General features: G+C 43.1%; 2 protein-coding genes and 1 long non-coding RNA gene across 3 annotated transcripts in view; 2 read left to right on the top strand and 1 right to left on the bottom strand.

Moving 5' to 3' along the window:
• The window catches only part of LOC127606487 (uncharacterized), a 41,778-nt gene that overhangs the window by 2,326 nt on the left and 17,712 nt on the right, over window positions 1-21,740 (bottom strand). The gene's annotated exons all lie outside the window — the stretch shown is intronic.
• fkbp8 (FKBP prolyl isomerase 8) lies at window positions 18-8,240 on the top strand. The gene is made up of 9 exons (XM_052074834.1): window positions 18-181; window positions 537-796; window positions 2,145-2,314; window positions 3,196-3,284; window positions 3,363-3,583; window positions 3,654-3,826; window positions 3,907-3,984; window positions 5,181-5,315; window positions 6,612-8,240. Exons 2-9 carry the CDS (start codon window positions 565-567, stop codon window positions 6,696-6,698), a joined length of 1,185 nt encoding a protein of 394 aa, XP_051930794.1. The 5' UTR covers window positions 18-181; window positions 537-564; the 3' UTR covers window positions 6,699-8,240.
• The window catches only part of ell (elongation factor RNA polymerase II), a 28,541-nt gene continuing 15,802 nt past the window's right edge, over window positions 9,002-21,740 (top strand). The window contains exons 1-2 of the mRNA XM_052074784.1: window positions 9,002-9,319; window positions 18,771-18,815. Coding sequence (XP_051930744.1) covers window positions 9,185-9,319; window positions 18,771-18,815 — 180 coding nt within the window. The 5' untranslated portion in view covers window positions 9,002-9,184. The remainder of the gene's footprint in view (window positions 9,320-18,770; window positions 18,816-21,740) is intronic.

Genomic DNA, 21,740 nt, shown 5'->3' with positions numbered 1-21,740 from the left:
CCGTTGTTTCCCCACATGTCAAGTCTCGCGGTAGTGCAACGGTAACTGGAAGTGGTGCTTTTAACGAAATTGTTACTTGTGTTTTCCCACACAAGCAGGCTGACTTCTGAAATACTTATAACTTCACCGTCAATTGAATGAAGTGTTGGGCTGCCACTACAACAAGCGACCGTGTTCAAAGGTAAGATACACAGCTACATACATGCTTTTTTTTATATATATTTGGACCCAACGACTGACATTAGCCGTTTAGCTTTCAAGCACAACTACATCAAGGCCAGCTATCCTTGATGGGACCGTAAGAGAACTTTCTAGAAACTACCAGAAACGTGAGGAAGGCTCGGAAATAGTGACGTATTTTGCACGTTTGGTTAGTTTGAGTTATGAATAAACATTAATGGGTACGTTCAGAGAAGAAACTAAGCGTTTCGAGATGTTTTAAATCGTCACGAAAATGTCCTTGGTTTGTGACGCCACCATCCACGGTGTTGATATGGGATATTACATTTGCTGTCAACGTTATATAACCCATTTAACACCTCCATCTTATGACCGGGAAAGATTATGGACGTCGTCGATGGTGAGGTCAGCGCGGCGGCACCGGCCAAGAAGAGCGGCCGTACGTCGTTGCTCGACAGCGGAGAAGACTTTGAGGTCTTGGATGACGATGACATTGACGACGACCCCCCTCCACTGGAAGACGCCGGCGGTGGGGAGGGCCAGGACGCGCATGAGGGACGCGGAAACGAAGAGGCAGACTCCGAAGAAGCCTCACAGGAATGGCTGGATGTGCTAGGTTGGTGCTTTGCTTCGTGGCTATCGGCTAACGCACTGGAGAAAATCAGTGCTGGTACAAGCGTGCTGCAGAGAAGGCGCAACCGCCAAGCACAGATTCTTCTCCTTTGACGAACGACGTGGCCCAAAAAATGCTGAGAACAATCCACAGCAGGTCCACACGATGAAATTTATATATTACCAAAATTTGTGTCGCCTCACCTTGTATGGGTGGAGACGGGGGTGAGTCGTCCATCAGGATAAGATAACAAAACCTTTATTAGTCTCGCAATGGAGACATTTCCAATTCACAGCAGCAAAGTTATGAAAGGAAGAAGTAGAACAACAAAAAATATAGGAGCTGCTGGAAAGGCAGCCACTCTCCCTGCGCCATTTTGAAGTCAAAATAACAAAATGCATAGGACACAGTCGTGCAATCTTCACCAATTTGCTGCATACACTTTATTGTCTGAAGCAGTTATAGATGAAAAAGGAGAGGATCAAAGTGTCCTTTCACCAGTGGATCAGAGACGTCATGCTGAAAATGTGCACACGTCGAGCTACAAGCTAAGTTTTGAAAGCAAACACGGAGCTGGAGCGTCCATTGACGAAAAGAGATTAGTTCACTTCTCCTGTCCCACGTAATCCGCTTCAAACTCCAACCTGCGACTCCCAGTTCCATCCGCGCTCCTTTCTTCTCATCGTCGGCTCCTCAAGACTTGCATCCATCCAGCCGCAGACCGTTCAACAGCACCGATCTCTCCGCTGAACAAAGCGGGCCTGTGAAAAATGCTGCCCATTACAGGCGCAAGAAACAAGCGCCCCGGGACGGTCCAGCAATGACCGTCAAATGGCGCCGACATTCCTCCCAGTCAAAAACAGTGCTGGTATACCCATGCTGCAGAGAAGGCGCAACCGCCGACCACAGAATCTCCTCCTTGATGAATGTCGTGGTCAAAAAATGCTGAAAAAAGTCCACTTCAGGTCCACACGACGTAACAAACACAAAGTGACAAATCAAACGCACACAAAAAAAAACAAGGCTCATGAGCACTTGCTGACGGCTACCTACTCGGGCGCCATCTTGACTTCGCATATGTGGTAGCCAAACAAAAATGTATTTTCTTATTTATGTGCTTGGCTTTAAGAATGAAGTTACCCTGTTGGGATAAATTTTCTGTGCAGGTTTAAATCATTTTAATACACATTAATTCATGACTTTATATATGTGAAATGTGAGGAGAAGGTTAAGGACATTTGCCCAAACCGAGATAAAGGCTGGTGTTGTTTTTCTGCCTAGTCAGAGAAATTGTTCCTGTTTGAGACAGAATGTTATGTGCTGTAATTGTAATGAAACATTTTGTTCCTAGGTAATGAGCAGCTGAAGAAAAAGGTCCTGGTAGCAGGCGAAGGCCGGGAAAGTCGTCCAAAGAAAGGACAGAACGTGACCATTTGTCTTAAAGCATTCCTGAAGGACGGAACGCTGGTGGAGGAGCAGCCCGAGCTCACGTTCACGCTTGGTGACGGCGATGTCATCCAGGTAATGAATGGCCAGTGAGTACTATTTGTACTGGCTTGGCTTCAAAACACCTCTGGGTGATTTGCTTTCAAGTATTTCATGTGTTCCAGCAGTACTCTACAGTGAAAGCTTGCCTGTATACTGATGTTGTGGTCTCTTGAATGGGAATTTATGGAGCTTCTTGATAGACCAACAGCTCTAACTCCGTCTTCCATTTTGATTAAAAATTATTTATCCCATTTTGACAAGAAATGGTTTCTGAGAAATGCTTACTCCTTATTTCGTACCCTCAAATGGTAGCACCTTTTTACATTTTGACCCAAAAATGTATGCCCTTCCAACATATCATCTGCTTTTTGATGAAACATGGTCTCTCCTTGCATACTGACTCGAAATGTTAATTTTCATCCTCGTTTGACAAATACTTCTTTGATTTTGATTAAACTCGGATCGATTTTGTTTCCCACATTGACTTAAAATTGTCTCTAATCCTTCCTAATTTGAACTAAAATGTTCTATTTCATTCCATTTTGATGAAGCGCGGTTTGTCTTTGCTGTGTTCTTCCAAAAATTCTACCTTGTGTTCACCTTACATTTTACAAAAATGCTTTCTCCTGCCATTTTGACTGAACTATACTATAGAGACCTCAAGGCAACGCATAAGGGGGAAAAAAACCCTTTCCGTTCCCTTGCTCATAACTTTGCCTTCCCTCGCAAACATTTATGCAAGTGATTGCACCCCACCCGTATCACCTTCCCGGCTCCATACTACACTATTTTGACAAAGGGTTGAAAAGAACTGGCATCCATTCTCTTGACCACTAGGTGGCGCCACTATTTATTTTCAGTTTGTCTCTGACCGTCCAATACGGTCTTGTACATTGTTATTTTTGCTCTCCCAGGCCTTGGATCTCGCAGTGCTGCTCATGGAAATGGGCGAAAAGGCACTCGTCCAAACTGCTGCCATCTATGCGTACGGTACCTGGGGAAGGTAATGGTAGAGTTTTGCTAATACATTGCATGATGCACATTTCTTGTGTAAAATGCTATTTTCAATATATTTTTCTAGCTGTGATCCAGATGTGCCACCCAATGCTGAGCTGTCCCTTGAAGTGGAGCTGAAAAAAGTCTGCGATGCACCAGACATGGAGCTGCTACCTCCGCTGGAAAAGATTGCACTGGCCAGTGGAAAGAGAGAAAGGGGCAACATTCTTTATCAACGCGGAGACTTTGCTTTTGCCATCAACTCCTATAGCATCGCCCTGCAGATCACAGAATCCAGCTCTAAAGGTAGCGTGACAAGTTGACCCACACACTGCAAAAAGATTGAATGGCCATCTGTGTTTGCTTGTCTCAACAGTGGACATAAGTCCGGAGGAGGAAAACGAGTTGACGGACGTGAAAGTGAAGTGTCTGAACAACATGGCGGCGGCGCAGCTCAAGCTGGACCACTATGAGGCTGCATTTAAGTCGTGCGTCGCCACCCTCACTCACCAGCCCAATAACATCAAAGCACTCTTCCGCATGGGCAAGGTAACACGTTTCACATACTTTCACTTCAGAGTCCTTGTCATTGAAGCTGTGGCAGTTACAGTGCTGTATTCTCACTCCAGGTGCTGGCCTTACAAGGCGAATACGGAGAAGCCATTCAGACTTTGAGAAAGGCACTGAAGCTGCAGCCGAGCAACAAGGTAATGTGTACCCAATGCTACAATCCGGAAAACTGGGTTGTTGGGACATTTCAGACTTCTGACAATGAAATCACTGGAATGTCTATTAAAAAAAACAATATTTTCATTGATTGGTTGTCTTATACCTACCTCCCTGTAAACGACAGATGATACAAATTATTCCCTGTTGAAAACTTGAAAAAATTAACCCCAATGGACCCCATAGATGCTCCCAGTTTCTTATCGAGACTTCTTTACTCCCGATGAACATGAGCTCATTTCCCTCCAGGAACGCCTTGTCTTGACAGAGGGCCCCCGCCCACATTTTAGGCACGGATTCGTTGTCCTGTGGAGCCAAGTTCTGAAAAACCAAACCTTTAAGTAAATCTGCGAATGCAACACGTTGCTAATAGCCAATGACTGCCGTGATTTATTTTTGTATTTTATTTTTTACTGACTACTTGATGTAAAACTTTAGGTGGAGATCAAGGAGATGAGTCCAAAGATTTGCCACTTTGAAGTTTGTACTAGGAATGTTTCCCTGAGTCGCTTGGCACGCATCCCTTTGAATTGAAAGCACTGAAATGGGCCACTAGATGGCGCCACAAGGTCACAACTGTCAGTCTGAGCCGCTGATTCATCATTTCAGAGGATGTGCTTTCGAGTGCCTTTAAATAGGTTTGGCCTTGCCATCTCGTGCCTTCTGTTCTTCCGCTCCCACAGATGGACATACAAGGTTCGGTGACCATGTGTGATTCAGTGCCAGAATACTCCCCATGCAGTTACACCAATCTGTCCTACACGACTTGGCTTTTTCAGCTTTACATTCACCATGCCAATTGTAAATGAATATAGGTGTTATGTACTTGTGTGGGTTAGTTTTTTTGTGTGCGTGTGCCAGGCCGATTATCTGTGCCGATAATTGCCGTTTTTATTCATATCGGCATCGGTCTTCTTAAACAATTCAATGGCTGATCAGCGATCAATGTCAAACTTCAGGAAACTGTTTTCTTAAATTTTGTAAGAGACACTGTTGACGAGGCACAGGGCGATTAGCTTCTGTGTCATCTGTCTGTGCATCAAGGAGAAATGTCTGTCCACATTTCCTTTGCCGTTCATCATTTCCAAACTATCCAAGTATGAACATCTGTCCTTTGTCCTCTTGATATGCTTCCATTATCCACGTTGGCTCATTTGTAACCATTGTGCCCCTGTAGACCATCCACGCAGAGCTGTCGAAACTGGTGAAGAAACACTCGGAGCAGAGAGGAGCGGAGCAGGCTATGTACAAAAAGATGCTGGGCAACCCCGCCAACAGTGGCGCACACAAACGCTGGATCAAGTCGTCATGGGTGAGCCCCTTTGGGATGTCCCCTTGAGGTGTCTTAAGTCCAGTCTGATGTCAAAACTATTACAAAGAGCCGTGGAAGAACCTCTTGACATTTAGATAATTATCTCATGGGTGGGAAAACTTCCTTCGCTTAAACAAGGGTATACAAGCACTTCGTTTTCATACATTCCTAAATTGGACGGTGTTTATACTACAAACCTAAAGATTTGCTTTCCATTATTCTACATGGCTTAAAATTTCAAAGTCAATTTGTTGAACAAAAATTGTGTTTACAAACAGTCAGGGGGCATAAATACATCAGTGTTGGGTCGTTCCAACAGCGTGAGTGGGAAGCCGACAACAAAGTAAACGACAGATGTTGGTACGCCGCTGAGATGGGCTTCATTGACCGTACTTGTTAATACAGGGGTCTCAAATTCAGTTACGGCTTCCATCGGAGGGCCGGTGCAAAATCTCAACGTTATTTATTAGCCATGATAATTTGATATTTCGGTATGGATTTCAGCAAGAATCATGATAGTTGACGCTCATGATTTGCTCCTGCGGGCCACAAAAAATTACATTGGGGGGCCAGATCTGGACCCCAGGCCTTGACTTTGACGCCATTTTTTAATACTTCGGGATATTGCTCATATTTTTTTCTTTTACATCTCCACTGAACAAAACGGGGTTGTGAAAAATGCTGCCTATTACAGGCGCAAAAAACGCAAGCGCCCCAGGTCTGTCCAGCACCGACAATCAATGCCGCCTTCATTCCTCCCAATCACAATCTGTGCTGGTACACGTGTGCTGCCGAGAAGGCGCAACCACCAAGCACAGATACTTCTCCTTTGACGAATGTCGTGGCCAAAAAACGCTGAAAACAGTCCATATCAAATCCACACGATGAAACAACAAACGACATGTGACAAAAGACAAAAACAAAAAAGCAAGGCTCTTGAAGAACACTTGCCAAAGGCTGACTCCTCGGGCGCCATCTTGGGAGGGAAAAAATATATGTATAGAATAATGTAATATGACCTGATTTATTCAGCGAAACAAGATAAATGTTTGATACAAGGACGCCACTGTGAAGGATTTTGTGAGACTGTAAAGGCTGAGAAGAAAAATACTGGTTACCGTGAAATGGGCTGATTAATTTAAAAAAAATGTAATGCATAAAACAATCCTCGAATCATTTTTTTGTGTTTCCTAATTTTTACAGAGGGAGGTTGAAAATGTCTTCAATTTATTTCCATTGTGTTGTTATAAACATTAACATTGACACACGCTCTTCTTTCTGCTCCTTTTCCTCCAGGGTCTCAGCTGGAAGTGGTTATTTGGCGCCACAGCGGTTGCCATCGGCGGCGTAGCCTTATCGGTGGTCTTGGCTGCCAGAAACTGAAGCCCCCCCATTCCTTTTTTCTTTTTTTGTTTTTCTTTCTTTCTTTCTGTCAGCTAGTGAACGGACCAAGAAATAAACACAGCTGGCACTGAGGACAAGTCAGTAGAGTCATTCGGATGATTTTTGAGGAGTTGTTCATGGGAAATTTGAGTTTTCATACGTGTATTCGGATGCTGACAAACCTTGCGGCTTTCAAATGATGATCCCCTTTTAGCAAATGGCCGCTGCATCTGTAAAGCAAAAGGGTCCCGTCTAACATAAATCATAAAAAGCGCAACATTTCTTCCCACATATATGCTGAATTCCCACCAATTTGCTGTTTTTTTTTTTTTTTGCTCATTGCCAAAAGCTGTGTCTAAGATAAATATATTTCTTGAGTGGTATCTTGCTGCCAAGAATCGATGTTGAAATGAAGGGAGGAGCTCCATTTACGTGCATTCATAAAAAAGCCTTTCACTGACCTTTTTTTTCCTCCCCCCTCTCATCCGGGTTACCTGATTTTGACGCAGCTGTATCCCTTTCGGCACGCCAAATGCAGTATGCACACATTGCAAGTCACTGTTGCACTTTGAAGTTTCCCATGACAACTTCCAAAACATTACCCTACTGACTTTGTTGCGTAGTATAAAACTTTTTTTCCTTGTTTCTTTTTGGGGCAGGGGATATTTGCATACCTCTATTTCTTGCCTTGTAGATGATTAAAAAACATTTTTTAAAAAAGTAAGAACATGATATTCTCTTACCCCCCTAATTTCCATCAGGTGAAAATGATGTGATCAGGCCCAATTTCCAATCGTGTAGTTGGGATCAGGACATCCCTAATATACGCTATGCTTTGTGACTAGAGGGTGTGCTTTGTGAATAGGGGGGGTGTGCACTGTTATGCTTTTTCTTATACCCACCCCTACAATAATGGCCCAAGTCTTTTCAGTTAGTATTTATTAAAGAGAATGTGTGTTGAATAAGGTACAAAGTATGATGTGCTTAGACAAAACATCCAAAGCTAAAAGTTCAGAACACTCTGAGGTGATCTGGAATGCGGTTAAACAGTCCTACCTCGCGTTTGTCGTCATCTCATTCACAAAGTCAATCCAAGATGCAAGCGAAGTATGTTCGGTACGCATATAATTACAAATTGATGACTCGTAGTATCGCCATGACAACCAGGGCGGTGTGCGGTGACACCAAGTTTTGACACTGCAGAAAGAGCCTATTTTGGACATTTTTGTCACTTATACCTCAGGTTTTGACCATTGAAGACCAACTGTTGACAAGTCCAACATAGGTGGATTGTGATTACTTTGTTTCCCTTTCCTTTGTTTTCATATCCGTTTCTGAACTCTGACTGTAAATGTCCCCATTGCGGGACAAATAAAGGCTATCTTAATCTTTAGGTGTTAATTTATTCTAGCATCATTGCTTATTCTGTAATTTACCCGCACTGAATGTGTCCTAAATTTAAAAATATTCCATTAACAGTTTGTCACAGTTTTTCTGTGTTAATTTTATATTCCTCAGAATAAACTTCCTGAAGTCATCAAACCTGTGTGCTGGTTTGTTCTAGGACCCTTCAAAATTATGTCAAAATTGAGGGAGTTTTTGTCTTCGATCTGAATCATTTGAACATACCGTATTGTACACAAATTTCATTGGACAGTGATAATGTGAGCTATTTGTGCGAAGACACTTCCAACGCTGGCTTCTCGTAATTAGATGCAATTCTAGCGAGTTTGGTGGGTATTGTTTTTAATGTTTGATTAATGTTATTTGTAATTATATAGTATTTGTCGAATTTACTGATCAAATTTTTACCTTTTTGAAACTAGGTTTGACTGAGGCTGAATCACATTTAATACTTCATGTTTATTCAATTTAATTTTTAGGTTTGATTTCATATTTATTGTAGTTTTGACTAATATTATTTTATTTAGGTTTGAATCATACAAATTGGCATAATAACAAAATCTATGATTCCACACTGGTGGGGACCTTATAATGACGTAATAGGAATGATCTAATTCCTCTCCCTCCCCTTTGAAATGAAGCCTGCCTGAACGTAGTGCTTTTTACCGTAATGTGTACTCCACACACTAAAAAAACAACCTGTTTGAAAGGTTTTTGTCAATGGGGTGTTGTCCATCTAGTTTCCCAGTTTGGTTTCAAACCAATTTTTAATCTAAACTCTTAAAAATATGTATTTATCGTTTTCTTTATTAATCACAATGGGAGTGACGTTTTCTATGTGGGCGTGTCAATCAAAATGTGCTGGCGCGACGTCATAACGTGACGACAGTACATGGACTACCCAATTGTCAAGAAACAGGAATTGTCCGTATACGGCCCAAGTGCGTGAGCGCGCGCGTCTCCCGTACGTCCGCGCGTTGTGTGTTGCGCGCGTGAGCGTACGCGTGTGTGCGCGCACGCGTGCGTGAGTGTGCGCGCGTGTGTGTGAGTGTGTAGCGGCGGCGGTGGGAACGGCAGCCAAGATGGCGGCGCTGAAAGAGGAGCGGAGCTACGGGCTGTCCTGTGGAAGAGTAAGCAACGGCAGCAATGTCTCCGTTTTCCACGTCAAACTCACTGACAGCGCGCTGAGAGCCTTCGAGGGTTACCGCGGCGGCAAGGTAAGAGTACCCCACGGCCCTCGTGAAACGAGACATTTGGGGCTGAGGTGAGGGAGGGAGCGGGGTTTGTTGGAAGTATATCCGCGAGGCTGTGACAGGCGGCGGCGGTAGTAAAGCTGGAGTGTAGAAGGGGGTCGGTCGGACTACTCCAACTCGCTAACCCCCCTCTTGAGCCCCGACAGGCGGCCACACCAGGGGAGTTTAGGGGCCACTCAGTCCCCCCACTGAGCAGCTTGACTTGAATTGGGTAGCTAGTTTTTTTTAACCAGCAACAGCCAGACTTGAGTCTGAAACCCCTACCGGGACACTCGAGTGTTATATTTGATTTGATTTGATTTTATTAGAGGATTATTTCCTCTCTACAATTATTTTGTGAAATATATTTAATTCAAAGTTGTTTCTGGAAAGTTTAAGCCGTCAAAACAATCTGATGAAGTACCGGCAAGTGGCCGCACCATCAGTGGGCAATTCTTAAATATAACACACTGTACAGTGGTGTCTTGACATACGAGTTTCATTTGTTGCGTTTCGTAACTCGAATCACTCGTTTCTCAAAACAACACGAACCTCCCCAATTAAATGAATGGAACTGCCATTCATCAGTACTCTCCAGCAAGCACTAATTTACAATGTTTTCATTTTAACAAAAAGAAATATCAAATAAATAGTAACATAAGAATATAATGTACTTTTATTAAGTGTAATTCTGGTAAAAATCTCACATTTGTGTGTTGTGCCTTTAAATGGCGTGGCCAGTTCTACGGTCTCTCCTGTCATGTATGCAGCAGCAGGTACGTTGTCAATCTTTTATTAGTCGAGGTTAGGGGTGGGCGATACGGCACATTTTTCTTTTCCACAAAAAGTCTCATTTTGAATTTTTATTGATTTCCCACCCCTTCAATATAAAGAGAAAGCAAATTACACTGACATTATTTGAAACTTGGCGGAATTGTCCCTTTTGAACCCCGCAACTAATGATTTTAATAATCATGTCTGTTCCATCAAAATACACCACGTAATGTTTTGCTCAAAAGTCCACTAGCTTGATTCTAACACTCTTAAAGCAACGGACAGCACCGTCACACTCCTGCAGGAAACCATAAACTATGATCATGGCCCAAAAGAAAAGAGAGTTTGATGGCCCTGGTTTAATTTGTGGAAATCACTGTGCTGCGCTGGGGCAGCTGCTACTCGCCCAGAAGATTGCCGTCTAACATTTCAGCCCCGATAAATATTTGACAGAGAAAACCTGGTCAGGAGAAGTCCTCATGGACCTCATGCAATGTTTGCGTACAATGTCACGAACAGATTAGCACCAAGTATACATTTTGTGTTTTTATTTTGACTCTCTCTGCTAAATATGAAAAAATGCCTCAGTATTAGTTGTATGGCAGTATTCTTAGCCATTTTTTTCATCCATTGATCCATCCCCTCCATCCATCCTCAGAAGGGTGGCGTAACCTGGCGAAGTACACCCTGAACTGGTTGCCAGCCAATCGCTGGACACACATAGACAAACAACCGTTCGTGCAGACAATCACACCTCGGGACACTTTTGGCGTTCCTAATCAACCTGTCAAGCATGTTTTCGAAATGTGGGAGGAAACCGGAGTACCCGGAGAAAACCCACATTGGCACGGGGAGAACACGCAAACTCCACACAGGCAAGGCCGGAGCTGTAACTCGAACCCTGCACCTCTGCACTCTGAGGCTGACGTGCTAACCATGTGATCGCCGTGCCACCCCCCATTTTTTTTTATATTTTTCAAAATTTCCCATTCATATGAATTAGCATTAAGTTCAGACACATGATACTCTGTGATAGGCAACATGGAGTATGGCTTTGTCGCTTCACTTATTCTGTTCTTCAGAATGTGACCCATTTTAGTTGACTCTGTGAGGCTGTCAAGGAGCATTCTGAAGGGGAAAAAACCCCAACATAATTATTTGTGCTGACATCCAAGTGTACAACAGTCGTCATCAAGCAGTGAGATGGACGGGGCGTTTTGATGCTTCCTGTTTGAGACGTGACTGTCAGCTGGTCGCGCTCCCATTATGAGAGCAGTAGCAAACTACAGCTCACTTTCCCTTCTAACCGGCTGTAACTTCAGCGACAAGTCACTCAATTCAGCCCTCGGTGCAAGGTCCAGATGACTTTGCTTCGAAGGTCAGGATCTTGATGCCAGGGTAAAATAATTGCAATCCTCACTGGGCAATGATCACATGGCGTTTGCCAACATTTTTCATTGAGCTTTTTGTCGATTCTTTACAGGAGCAGCATTTTGAAAGCTTACTCCACTGAAAGCTAAACTTCGCAGCCCCTGTCCTGGCATTGCAGAGTATCCTTTCGCACAGTCAGTGTTCCATCTCTTGCTCTGGCCTTGATTCTACCTTAGAATGTGGAAAACTGCCAGCTGGACTTTTATACGGAATAGCGTCACGCAGTAGGCGGGAAAATACCAGCCTTTACAGGCAGTGTAAGTGGGGCAGCGGTGACTTGCAGAGTTAGATTACTTCCCAAAAACATTTAACCAGAACAAAGGTATTGAAAAGACGGCGGTGGCAGTTTAATCTTTATCGACTGGCTTGGCCTCCATCTCGCAGTTTTACTGGTTTCACTAATTTCACGCAGGTCCCACTTGAAAAAAGTCGCACAACGAATCAAATTTTAATCGTGGTTCTGATTTTGACTTCCACACACTCAAATCAATACCCATTATCTGGTTTAGGATTCAGTGGGGTAATGTTAAAATAATGCCAGATGTACTCAGTCAGCCCTTGTTGAATTTTGAATTCTTGGGTAAATGTTATTTTTGTATTGGTCATTGTTTATTCTTGTTTCATTTTGCATGAAAACATGTTTTCAGTCAAGTATTGCAATAAAAATCCCGGCGGGCCAGTGTAGTCGTGGTTAGTGCGTCGATCTCACAGTGCAGAGGTCGTGGGTTCGCTCCCGATTCCGGCCTTCCTGTGTGGAGTTTGCATGTGCTCCCCGTGCCTGGTGGCTTTTCTGCGGGTACTCCGGTTTCCTCCCACATTGCAAAAACATGCATGGCAGGCTGATTGTACACTCGAAATTGTCCCGAGGTGTGAGTGTGAGCACGAGTGGGTGCTGCGATTGGCTGGCAACCGCTTCAGGGCGTCCCCGCCTACTGCCCGAAGACGGCTCGGATAGGCTCCAGCACTCCCCGCCACCCTTGTGAGGATAAAGTGGTTCAGAAAATGGATGGATGGATGGATGTTTCCTCCCAGCATAAAGGAGTAATTAGGATTCATAATTGTGATTACATTATTGATGAAAATAGTCATGCACCCCCCTCGTCATGGACAGTCTAAGTTAGCTTAGCTGGCAAGCTGTAGCTGCTCTATCACACTCGTGTGTGATGAGTCACCGAAGCCCTTGCAGGTCCACATCGTCCTTTGTGACACCTTAAAATGAACAGTTGTGCTGAAATTTTGCATTCTCGAAGGCTGGCGTAATAATTGTGGTATTTGTTGCATTTGTTGAATTTCTTTGATTGTTTTCAGTCTTTCAGTCTGGTAAAAATAATCATTCACGCAAAGTCTTTGTCTCGTCACGCCTCAACCTTTTCCACATACTCTCCGTCATAAATTTAGTTGTCATGGCCGTTGACGTGCAAGTTCACAAGATTATGCAACGTTGTTACATTCTTGTGGTTCTTTGTTATAAGTGATTAACTATTAAGATAAAAATTTTGCAAAGTTGCTGCTGTTAGTCCACTGCACACTGTTTGTTTTTCCCATAGCTTCTGCTGAAAATGAATAAATAAATAAAAAATCCCAGGGTTCAACATCCCTTTTACCCTGGCATTCTTCCAGTCCGTCGGTCTCGAAGCCAAATGTCTGCATTCTTCACAGGATTACACCCAAGAATCCCCGAAAATTTTGACTAATCGTCCCATCAAAGTTGAGGTGAAGTCATTTATTGATGATTTAACAGTTAAGCAGTTATTCATGCTATTTTCATCATCAATGAATCGTTTTGGGACATTGTTCAACTTGAAATGGCCCAAATCCTGTGTTTTCAGCCACTCAGTGGTAAATATCTGATTTCTGGAATACTTCATGAAATCAGGCCTATTCTCTTGAATCGAATTAAAGACATTTGCAGATATCTGTTTTTACTTTGGAAACAATTTATCAAATTTCTTTGCCTCTATTCTGACATGTTTCGGGCCATTTTATATTTATATATATCTTTTGGGTTGCGGGAGCGGGGGGATAACCTGTAATTGAATCTGAAGCAGCCGTAGAAGTGTGCAGTGGACCCCAGCATTCTCACGATCGGGCACTTTGCGGATTCACCTACTGGCAGGTTTCATTATTTTTTTTTCCCATTATTTTTTGGGGGTTTATTGTTTTTTTTATGAACGAATTCAGACTCTCGACCTGACCCGAGACTCTCCATCCACACCCTCTGTTGCACTCCAATGTGTTGGCACTCTCTTTTGCCACGCTACTCATTATCTGAGTGCATAAAGCTGCAACGGCACCGTAACCGTACACGCTTCATCTCATTGCCTCTGAAAGTCACTCGTTATTTTGCATAATGTACTCCTCCAGTGGGCCGATTTCCCGGGAAGGCAGTGCGAAGGCGGCTCCATTTGGCACCGATTCAAATTTGCATTGTTGGGCCTTCACGGAAATCTGAGTGTCATTGTTGTTGCTCCTTCCAATGAGTTGTTTATGAACATTATAAAACATTTTTTTTGTGTGTTTGTGGACATTTGGCTTGATTTTTCCATTTTGAATGGATCCATCTGAAATGAAGAAAACCAGTCATACGGAGGCGGTGGGCTCTAATCACGATTGGCGTCCGCTCTAATGGGATGCATAATCGACAAAATCTGCACACGGAGCTTCATCAATGCTATTTCCCCATTCTTACTTGTCAGTGGCCACACTTTGTTTTGTTTTCATAACTGGATATCTTATTCTAGTCATGCTCCAGACCGTCAGAATGACAAGGAAAGCAACAGAGATGATCTTGGTGGTTGGAGTTCGGGGGTTGGTAGCTTGAAGCGGGTTAGCATGTGCCACTGCAGTGGTTATTTAAGGAATGCTGACTCTCCAGTTTCAGCTGATCATGGGACACGGCGAGAGAGAGGGTGGGGGGGGGGGGGGGTGACCCTACCCGCTCAGGCCAAATATGACTCGAAATGTCACAGTAGTCCTCAGTCTTGTGTGGCAACCTTCTGGCCAGCGATCACGTCACCCTGGATGTCACGGCGTACGCGCCAGACGCACTCCCTGACCCACAACACGGGAAGTGGTGACACGTACATCACCCGTTGCCTTGGGCGTGGTATGCCCCCAGGGTGAGTTTATCCACGCACAGGTTTTGTTTTCCTTCCTAAGCCCTTGGCACTTTAATGATGTTCTGTCACTCATTAGGGGAAGTCGTAATGAACCAATCAATGGCCAGACTCGTCCTTAAAGATTCTTTGTTCTTTATTAGCATAGGCCAAATAGATGTATGGATGGACTTCGGCCAAAAGAGTCTTTGCTAGAGTAACACAAGTGTGTCTTTTACTTTCTATTTGGAAACAGAGATTTTGTGATTAGCTATTCAGTACAGTGTTTTTCGATCCTAAACATCTGAATCAGCTCAGTGACAGTTACAGAAAAAAAGGTTGGGTTGGTCGCGAGTGCGCCATACCATCCCCAGTCAGGGTTTCATGTCATGAAATGTACACGCGTCCAGAACAATGGCCATCATGCTCATAATAACACAGGAACAAGTCCAAGTTGGAAAAAAGTAACATTTTGCTGAACTTGACTTACTAGTTGGTGCCATTTTCTTCGCTGTCGCGTCGCTTTAGTGTACTACCTCATCGTGTTCGTCTAGCCAATGCACTGATTTGCTATCTAATAGCCAATCGGAGTGTCTTATTGCCACAGACGGCTGATGCCATTTAGCATATTGACCAATTGCCCATTCATTCAAATCATAAAAAGCAGTATGTGTGCATTTTGTTGAATGAAACTGTGACTGTGGATGGTATGACAAACAATGACTTTGTGGCTGTTTTGTTTGCTTGCTATGGTGCGAAAGTAATCAATTTGACAGACATGGATTGTAAGAATTGAATTTTCTGACAGTTTGCAATCAGATCAATTGGCTAGTTATTTTTTAAATATGCGTGTAATAAAATGTACTGCATATATGTGAAAACCACAGAAAAATCACAGGTTTCAAAATGTTTCCCTCGGTGTCGAGTGGCCAGATGTTTGTTTGTTTGTTTGTTTGTTTGTTTTCTTCCCAAGCCCTCATTAACTACGCAATTCCCTGAACGATGAGGATATAGTGTGAAATGAATACAACAAATTCGATTTGAGTCGCAACGAAAGCAGGAAGCGCTTCAAGGGGATTTCTTTAATTAGAGATGAGGCCACTTATGGTGAAACACCTCACCTTCGGGCGGTGGGCTCAATCAACACACGAGGCTCTTCTGCTCAAGCATTTCCTCACGTACGTTTTAAGGTCATTCAAAATGATTTATGTGTTGTACGTTATTCGGCTATTTCTGTGCTATGCTATTGTTGTAATTTTGTCGAATGTCATTTTAAAGAGACTTTTCAAATTTAGAACATGGTGTCATATTTTCATTGGATTATTTGGATTTTATATGCCGGATCGTTTATTTATTTATTTATTTTTTTAAATCGGTTTTTATTTGCAGTTCAACATAGTCTGACAACTGTTGTGCACTGCTTAAACTAACTGTGTAAGGGAATTGGCAGAATACTTAAAATGAGTAATTTCGATTTGGGGCTGGAGGGGAGAAAAAAAAACCCACACAGTTTATCATTTGCCCATATTGTAGCCATAGCAGAAAACCTGGCATGACATCCCTTTATTCGGCTCATTACAAATGTGATGATGCCAGCGTCTATTGTGATGTATAAAATACTTATCGGGCATTGCTCTGTCAACACAAAAGGGCGGGACATGTGAGTGTCGGTGTGAGAAATATAACAGCTCTGTCCTGGCATCACGGAAATTCCCGGACACACCGAACGGTTCTGCAACGAACTCTTCTTCTAGTTGGCAGTGCGTGGTGCCATCTGCGGCCTTGTCATCGATCCCACGGTCCAGACCTGGGCTCTATCCCCCCAAGGTTAGCTCTGTGGAACATTCTGGGATCAGGTCCCACAGAATAGTGGCGTGTCAGCAGCCTATTCAAACAAACGGGCTGATGGTAGCACTATGTATGCGGAGCCGGGAGAGGGGAGGGGGGCTGGACTGCTAAAACTGGTTTGGTTCGACCAAGGAGGGTGACTCCATGAAAGGCCTGTATAGGTTCTTGGTATCCCCAAGAAGTCCTTTGGAAGTGAAGCGGTCTGTTGCTGGGAGAATTAATCATGAGCATGTATTCATCGGAGTGAGAATATGAAGTATGATACGAATTGACATATTTAAAAATAGCTCCAGTGTTTAAAAAAAACACTTATACTTGAATATTGCATATACAATGATGTGGAGTAGGAAACAAAACCCATGAAAGGCAACATATTTTTTTCTATGTTCTGTATGTGGCATGCAATGCATTTCAATGTTTTGCAACGGTCAACATCCCACCAAACCTGAAGAATTTTAATTGTTCTTATTTAAAATTGTTTTTTTTTGGGGGGGGGGGGGGAATGTCACAGTGCCCTTGTTTTTAGTTAATCATTTTCAAATTCAAGTCAAATCATTTCAATATACAGTAGAATACATTTGGAACTTCTGTGTTCTATCTTGAAACGCGTCAAACCCTGCCAGCCTTTTTACCGCAGTTTGACTGATCTTTCAAGCCTTTCAGATTGTCTTCTGTGAACCTACCAAACTAAAGAGTAGACTCTTTTCTTTCCCCAGAGAAAAAGGCTTTCCAGCTTTCTTTTGTTCTTCAGTAATTGGTAGTAGAGGGTGTGGTGTTTTTTTTTCTTCTTTCTTTCTTCCTAGTTGGATCGTAGTTGACGGTAGCAGTGAATGAGTCAAAAGTAGCCTCAAACCCAATTTTGCACATAGTTCTGCGAATTTCTAATTTCCATCAAATGTAGGATGCCTTATAATCTTTGCGCAATCGTGGCTGAGTCGCTTTTTTTAATTTCCCGACATTTTTGTCGCAAATATTAATCATGCAGTGAATTTTGTGAGAAATGTGCTTTCCGAGCAAAGAGCTCTCACACGGCCGATGGGCTTTGCAGAAACCACCTTCACTTAGTCTGTCAGGAATGTCAAGGCAGGATTTGCACCACCTCGCTCTTTCTCTAAATCCCATGACGGGAATACAATTCCTTTTGTTTAGTTTCCAAATGCAGATTACAGCCAACAGAGGCTCTGAAAATGTATGTTGGCACCTCCGAATCACTGTGGTCAATTTGAAGTCAACCGATTGCCCCAATGACGTGGGTTGTGTCAGGAAAGGCCATGCAACATAAAAACTGTGCCAAACAAATTGTGCGAGTGACTCGCTGTCGCGCCCTCTGATGGGACAAGTCAAAACAACTTGTGACTGCCGATTCAAGTAAAACCTTTGTTGCCTTCCACTCGTGACCCGAGTTGGTCAACTATACATTCCCGAAACAGCTGATTCAAGATAAAATCACGTGAATCATACGTTTGACAGAAGAAAGATTGAAGGCTTCTTACGTGAGAGTACAAAGCTTGATTGACTTGACCTCGCGTGAACTTCAAATTCATTTGAAGCAAGGCCGTGTGGACGGGGGAACGGCCTCTTTGACTTCCTCTTTGCGTGTGCGTGCGTTCGTGGGTGTTTGGGTGTGTGTCCACTCTTTGCTGGAATATGAGTGAGATTTGTCATCTGCAAAGAAAGTTGTTTTAATAACCTGATTCTTCGCTTCGATTATTCTAATGCAAATTCATAAGCGGGAACATTACAGGTATATAAAATATATATGTATATAAACATAAGATCTAAACTTTATACTTAAGTTTTGGTTCGCATCTGGATAAAAGTGCAGACCCTCACAGATTTGTTTCTGTGTATTGTCTTGTATGAACCAGTAAGCATGTGATTTATTTATTTATTGAAAGTGCAGTGTACAAAATCAAATCTGTTCCTCCTTCCATTTTATTGTTTATTCTTGGCTGTCATCCTCGAATACTCTGAAGAACTCCAATTGTCAACCATGCGCCTGGGGGACACAGTGACAGCAGACTCGCTGGCTTATGCTCAGCTCGCGATTGATGCAATTGATAACAGTTCTTGAGGTTATTTACACATGGATAGTATTGGCTGCCGCTTGCTTTTGAATTCTGTTGCTAACTGACAGAGCAGCACCTATTAGGGGCACATGTACAGTCAAAACGATGAATCATTGCCTCCCTAGATATGATCAACCTTCATGACGTGTGTTGCGAGAATTGTGTCGATTGATTGATAGTGGTGACATTTTTCCTTTTTTTTTCTTTTTTTCATTCTAGGTCCTGTCATCACAACCATTGATCACATTTAATGGAAACCAAGGGGTAAGTCATGGACACACACATTTGGTTATCTGGTTGCACGTTGTCACTTTTAGATCAACTCAATGAAAGAACTTTTTTGTTTGTTTGTTTGTTTGTTTGTTTTGCTTTGAACATATCCACATGATCATGTCTAATTTTCTATGTCTTACTTTGAAGAAGTTCAAAATCAAACTTCTTGACGCTGAATCAACAGTGAACAAGACACTGTTGACCGATTCGTTTCGCAATCGGCAGCATTCGTCACGATCGATGAATCGTTTCTCATCGTCATCCCGATAGCTCAGGGATGTCAAGCTCATGTTTGGCGCCGGCTACATTGTCGTCACGGTTTCCCCTCGGAGGGCTGTTATGACATTGATATTTTTGTAAAACCATATAAATGTTTAACCACCTCCGCATATTACATAGAGCACAACAAATCGATGGATAACTTGTTTTGAAATCAGAAGTCAAGAATAATGGCTGGTTCAAACATTGTGATAAAGGATTAGATATGACAATTTGAAATTTTGGTTCAGACTTTAGCAGGCATCATGGAAGTTGACATGCTTGATTTGCTTTTGTGGCGCAGATCTGGCCCCGGGGCCTTGACTTTGACACCCGTTGAACAATATTGGCAAAGTCACAAGAATACATTGCCATTACTGTTGTGTGGGCAGTCATTTAAATTGTGCCACGTAGAGCCCAGACAACCAAAGGGCAATGCGGAAAAATATTAACTACAAAAAGTAATATTCTTAAACTCGCACGTATATTGCGCCACTCCACCACAAAGCAAAGTAGGAATCAAGTGTGCCTCCTTCAAATTAATGGCTCCCGTCACAAAAAAAAACCCAAAACAAAACCCCTTGTTACCATCGATGCCCTCGTGTATGCACAAATAATGAAGAGTTATCCGCGTTAGCCCATGTTCTTGATCGGATGTTTCAGTCTATTCATGCATCCGATGCCCTTCTGAAGTGATGCAGTAGACTCACTCCTTTCGGAAAACGTGTTGCCGCTGAGGTCAGAATGTTTGGCGCAAGTGCGAAAGTGGCTAAATGACACAGCAGATGCTTCCATGACACGATTTCAAGCGCCCACTCTCAGCTCTCGACTGAGCTCACGCACGCACAGCAGCATGTTTCTCACATGGCGGAGGCAAGAAAAAAAAGGGGGCGGGGGGAATGAACGTGTGTAATGACAGATGTCTGAGTCGTGTGGATGAGAGGATCCGCTGGCCTTGAAGGGGCACTCGATTGGTGTAAACATCGGCACTGATGTCATATGTCTGTAAAAATATCACCGCTTAATGGTGTCGACACCCTTTAAAAAGGCGCGCGTCAGTTTTCTTACGTATTGTGTTGATAATTTAGCCTTTACCGTTAGCATACCCATTTCTTATAGGTTGGAGCTCAAGTTATAATATGAATGACGGAGATGAGTCCAGAATATGAAGAGATGAGTCAAAACGTTGGCTTCGGACTCTGTCACGTAACCTTTTGTGTCCGGTATGCATTCCATTGCATCTCCCAAAATATCCAACCCAAAACCATTCCAAATTTTTGGCTCATGGTAGTACAACTCACTGTGCTTCTGTAAGGTGGGGCTAGACCGGTTGTCATCGACAGAGAATTTCCCACTTTACCGTGTGGAGTTTATTTTATGAGACACTGTCTTGCGACCATGGCATGATGTCACACTATTATGGAAACTGGGAGGAGCCCAAATGAAATGCCAGTCATCAGGGACGCTTGTCAACATTTTTCCCCTACAAGCCACACGTGATATTACAGTCATAATAGTCGCCTTTACAAAAAAAGGAATTAATTGCGGTTCGGGATTGATCCGCAAGTGAGTTGTGAAGTGAATCGCTTTCTGTCTTTTTGGAACGTTGACAGGAACATGTCACTCGAACACAATCGTAGAACATTGTTCACAATGTAGCCCAGTCGTCCATTGTTGCTCTACTTCTGTGTCTCTAGGGTCATCTCCGTGGCTTTGAATTTGTCCTTTTTTCTAATGAGTCCATCCTGAAAAGAAGTATTGTTTTCTTGATGCCAAGCAGAATGAAAAGATGAGCAGACTTGCAGGCACGACAGAGCAGGAGGGGAGTGTTTGGGCAGCCTGTTTAAATCCACTTGTACCAGTAGCCAAAGCTATAAACGGGGCATTGTTTGTAGACAGGAAGTGCTGTCTCATTTGGCGTTTTAGTAATGTCTTAACACTCACCTCATCTGTTTTGTGGTTTCAGTGACGCAAAGCACTTGCAGTGGACTTTGCTTCTCGTCTGGTACTAAATCAAAATTGTTAGCTTACCCTGTTGCTGTGTCTTAGCTCTGGGTGCTGCAAGAGTGTATTCCTCAGTCTCGATTTTCCTGCACTACTCTATTCCCAAGAATATGCCTCCGCACCTTACCTTTGGCCCCAAAGTAAATAGTAGAAAGTCGCTTTCCTCCGTTGCCGCTTGCTAGGCTTTACGGTTCCAAATAAACAGCAATGAGTCAGAATATGAGTCCTGAATTCAGTATTTGAACTGGTTCTGTATTTGTGCCTCTCTTATTGAAACTTTTTTTTTTTTGCTTGAGCAACAACTTTGCAAAGGACAATGCAATTCTGACTTCTCTCTTAATGCCCATATTCTGACTATTCACACTTACAAATTGTACGCGTGTGATGAGTTTGGGCCTGCGAGCCATTTGGTGTGGGGGAGCCTCGCTATCGACTCATTCTTTACAGTGAGTCACTGAGTCAATTGCGTCAGTCCTCTGCGGCTTTGCCTCCCTGCATCACAATCGTTCTCACGTCCATATCCTATTGGCTTCAGAGGTCTCCGGCTCAAATTGTAGCATTACATTTTATATCCCCTGTAATGTATAGCTGCGGAGCCGCCGACCAACATTTTCTGCCAATAACGCTAAATTGCAAACCTGTTGTGATTTATGC

Source organism: Hippocampus zosterae, chromosome 8, assembly GCF_025434085.1.
Source record: "Hippocampus zosterae strain Florida chromosome 8, ASM2543408v3, whole genome shotgun sequence".
NCBI lineage: Eukaryota > Metazoa > Chordata > Actinopteri > Syngnathiformes > Syngnathidae > Hippocampus > Hippocampus zosterae.
Note: the sequence above shows the minus strand (reverse complement) of the source record. Positions and strands in the feature narration are given on the sequence as shown.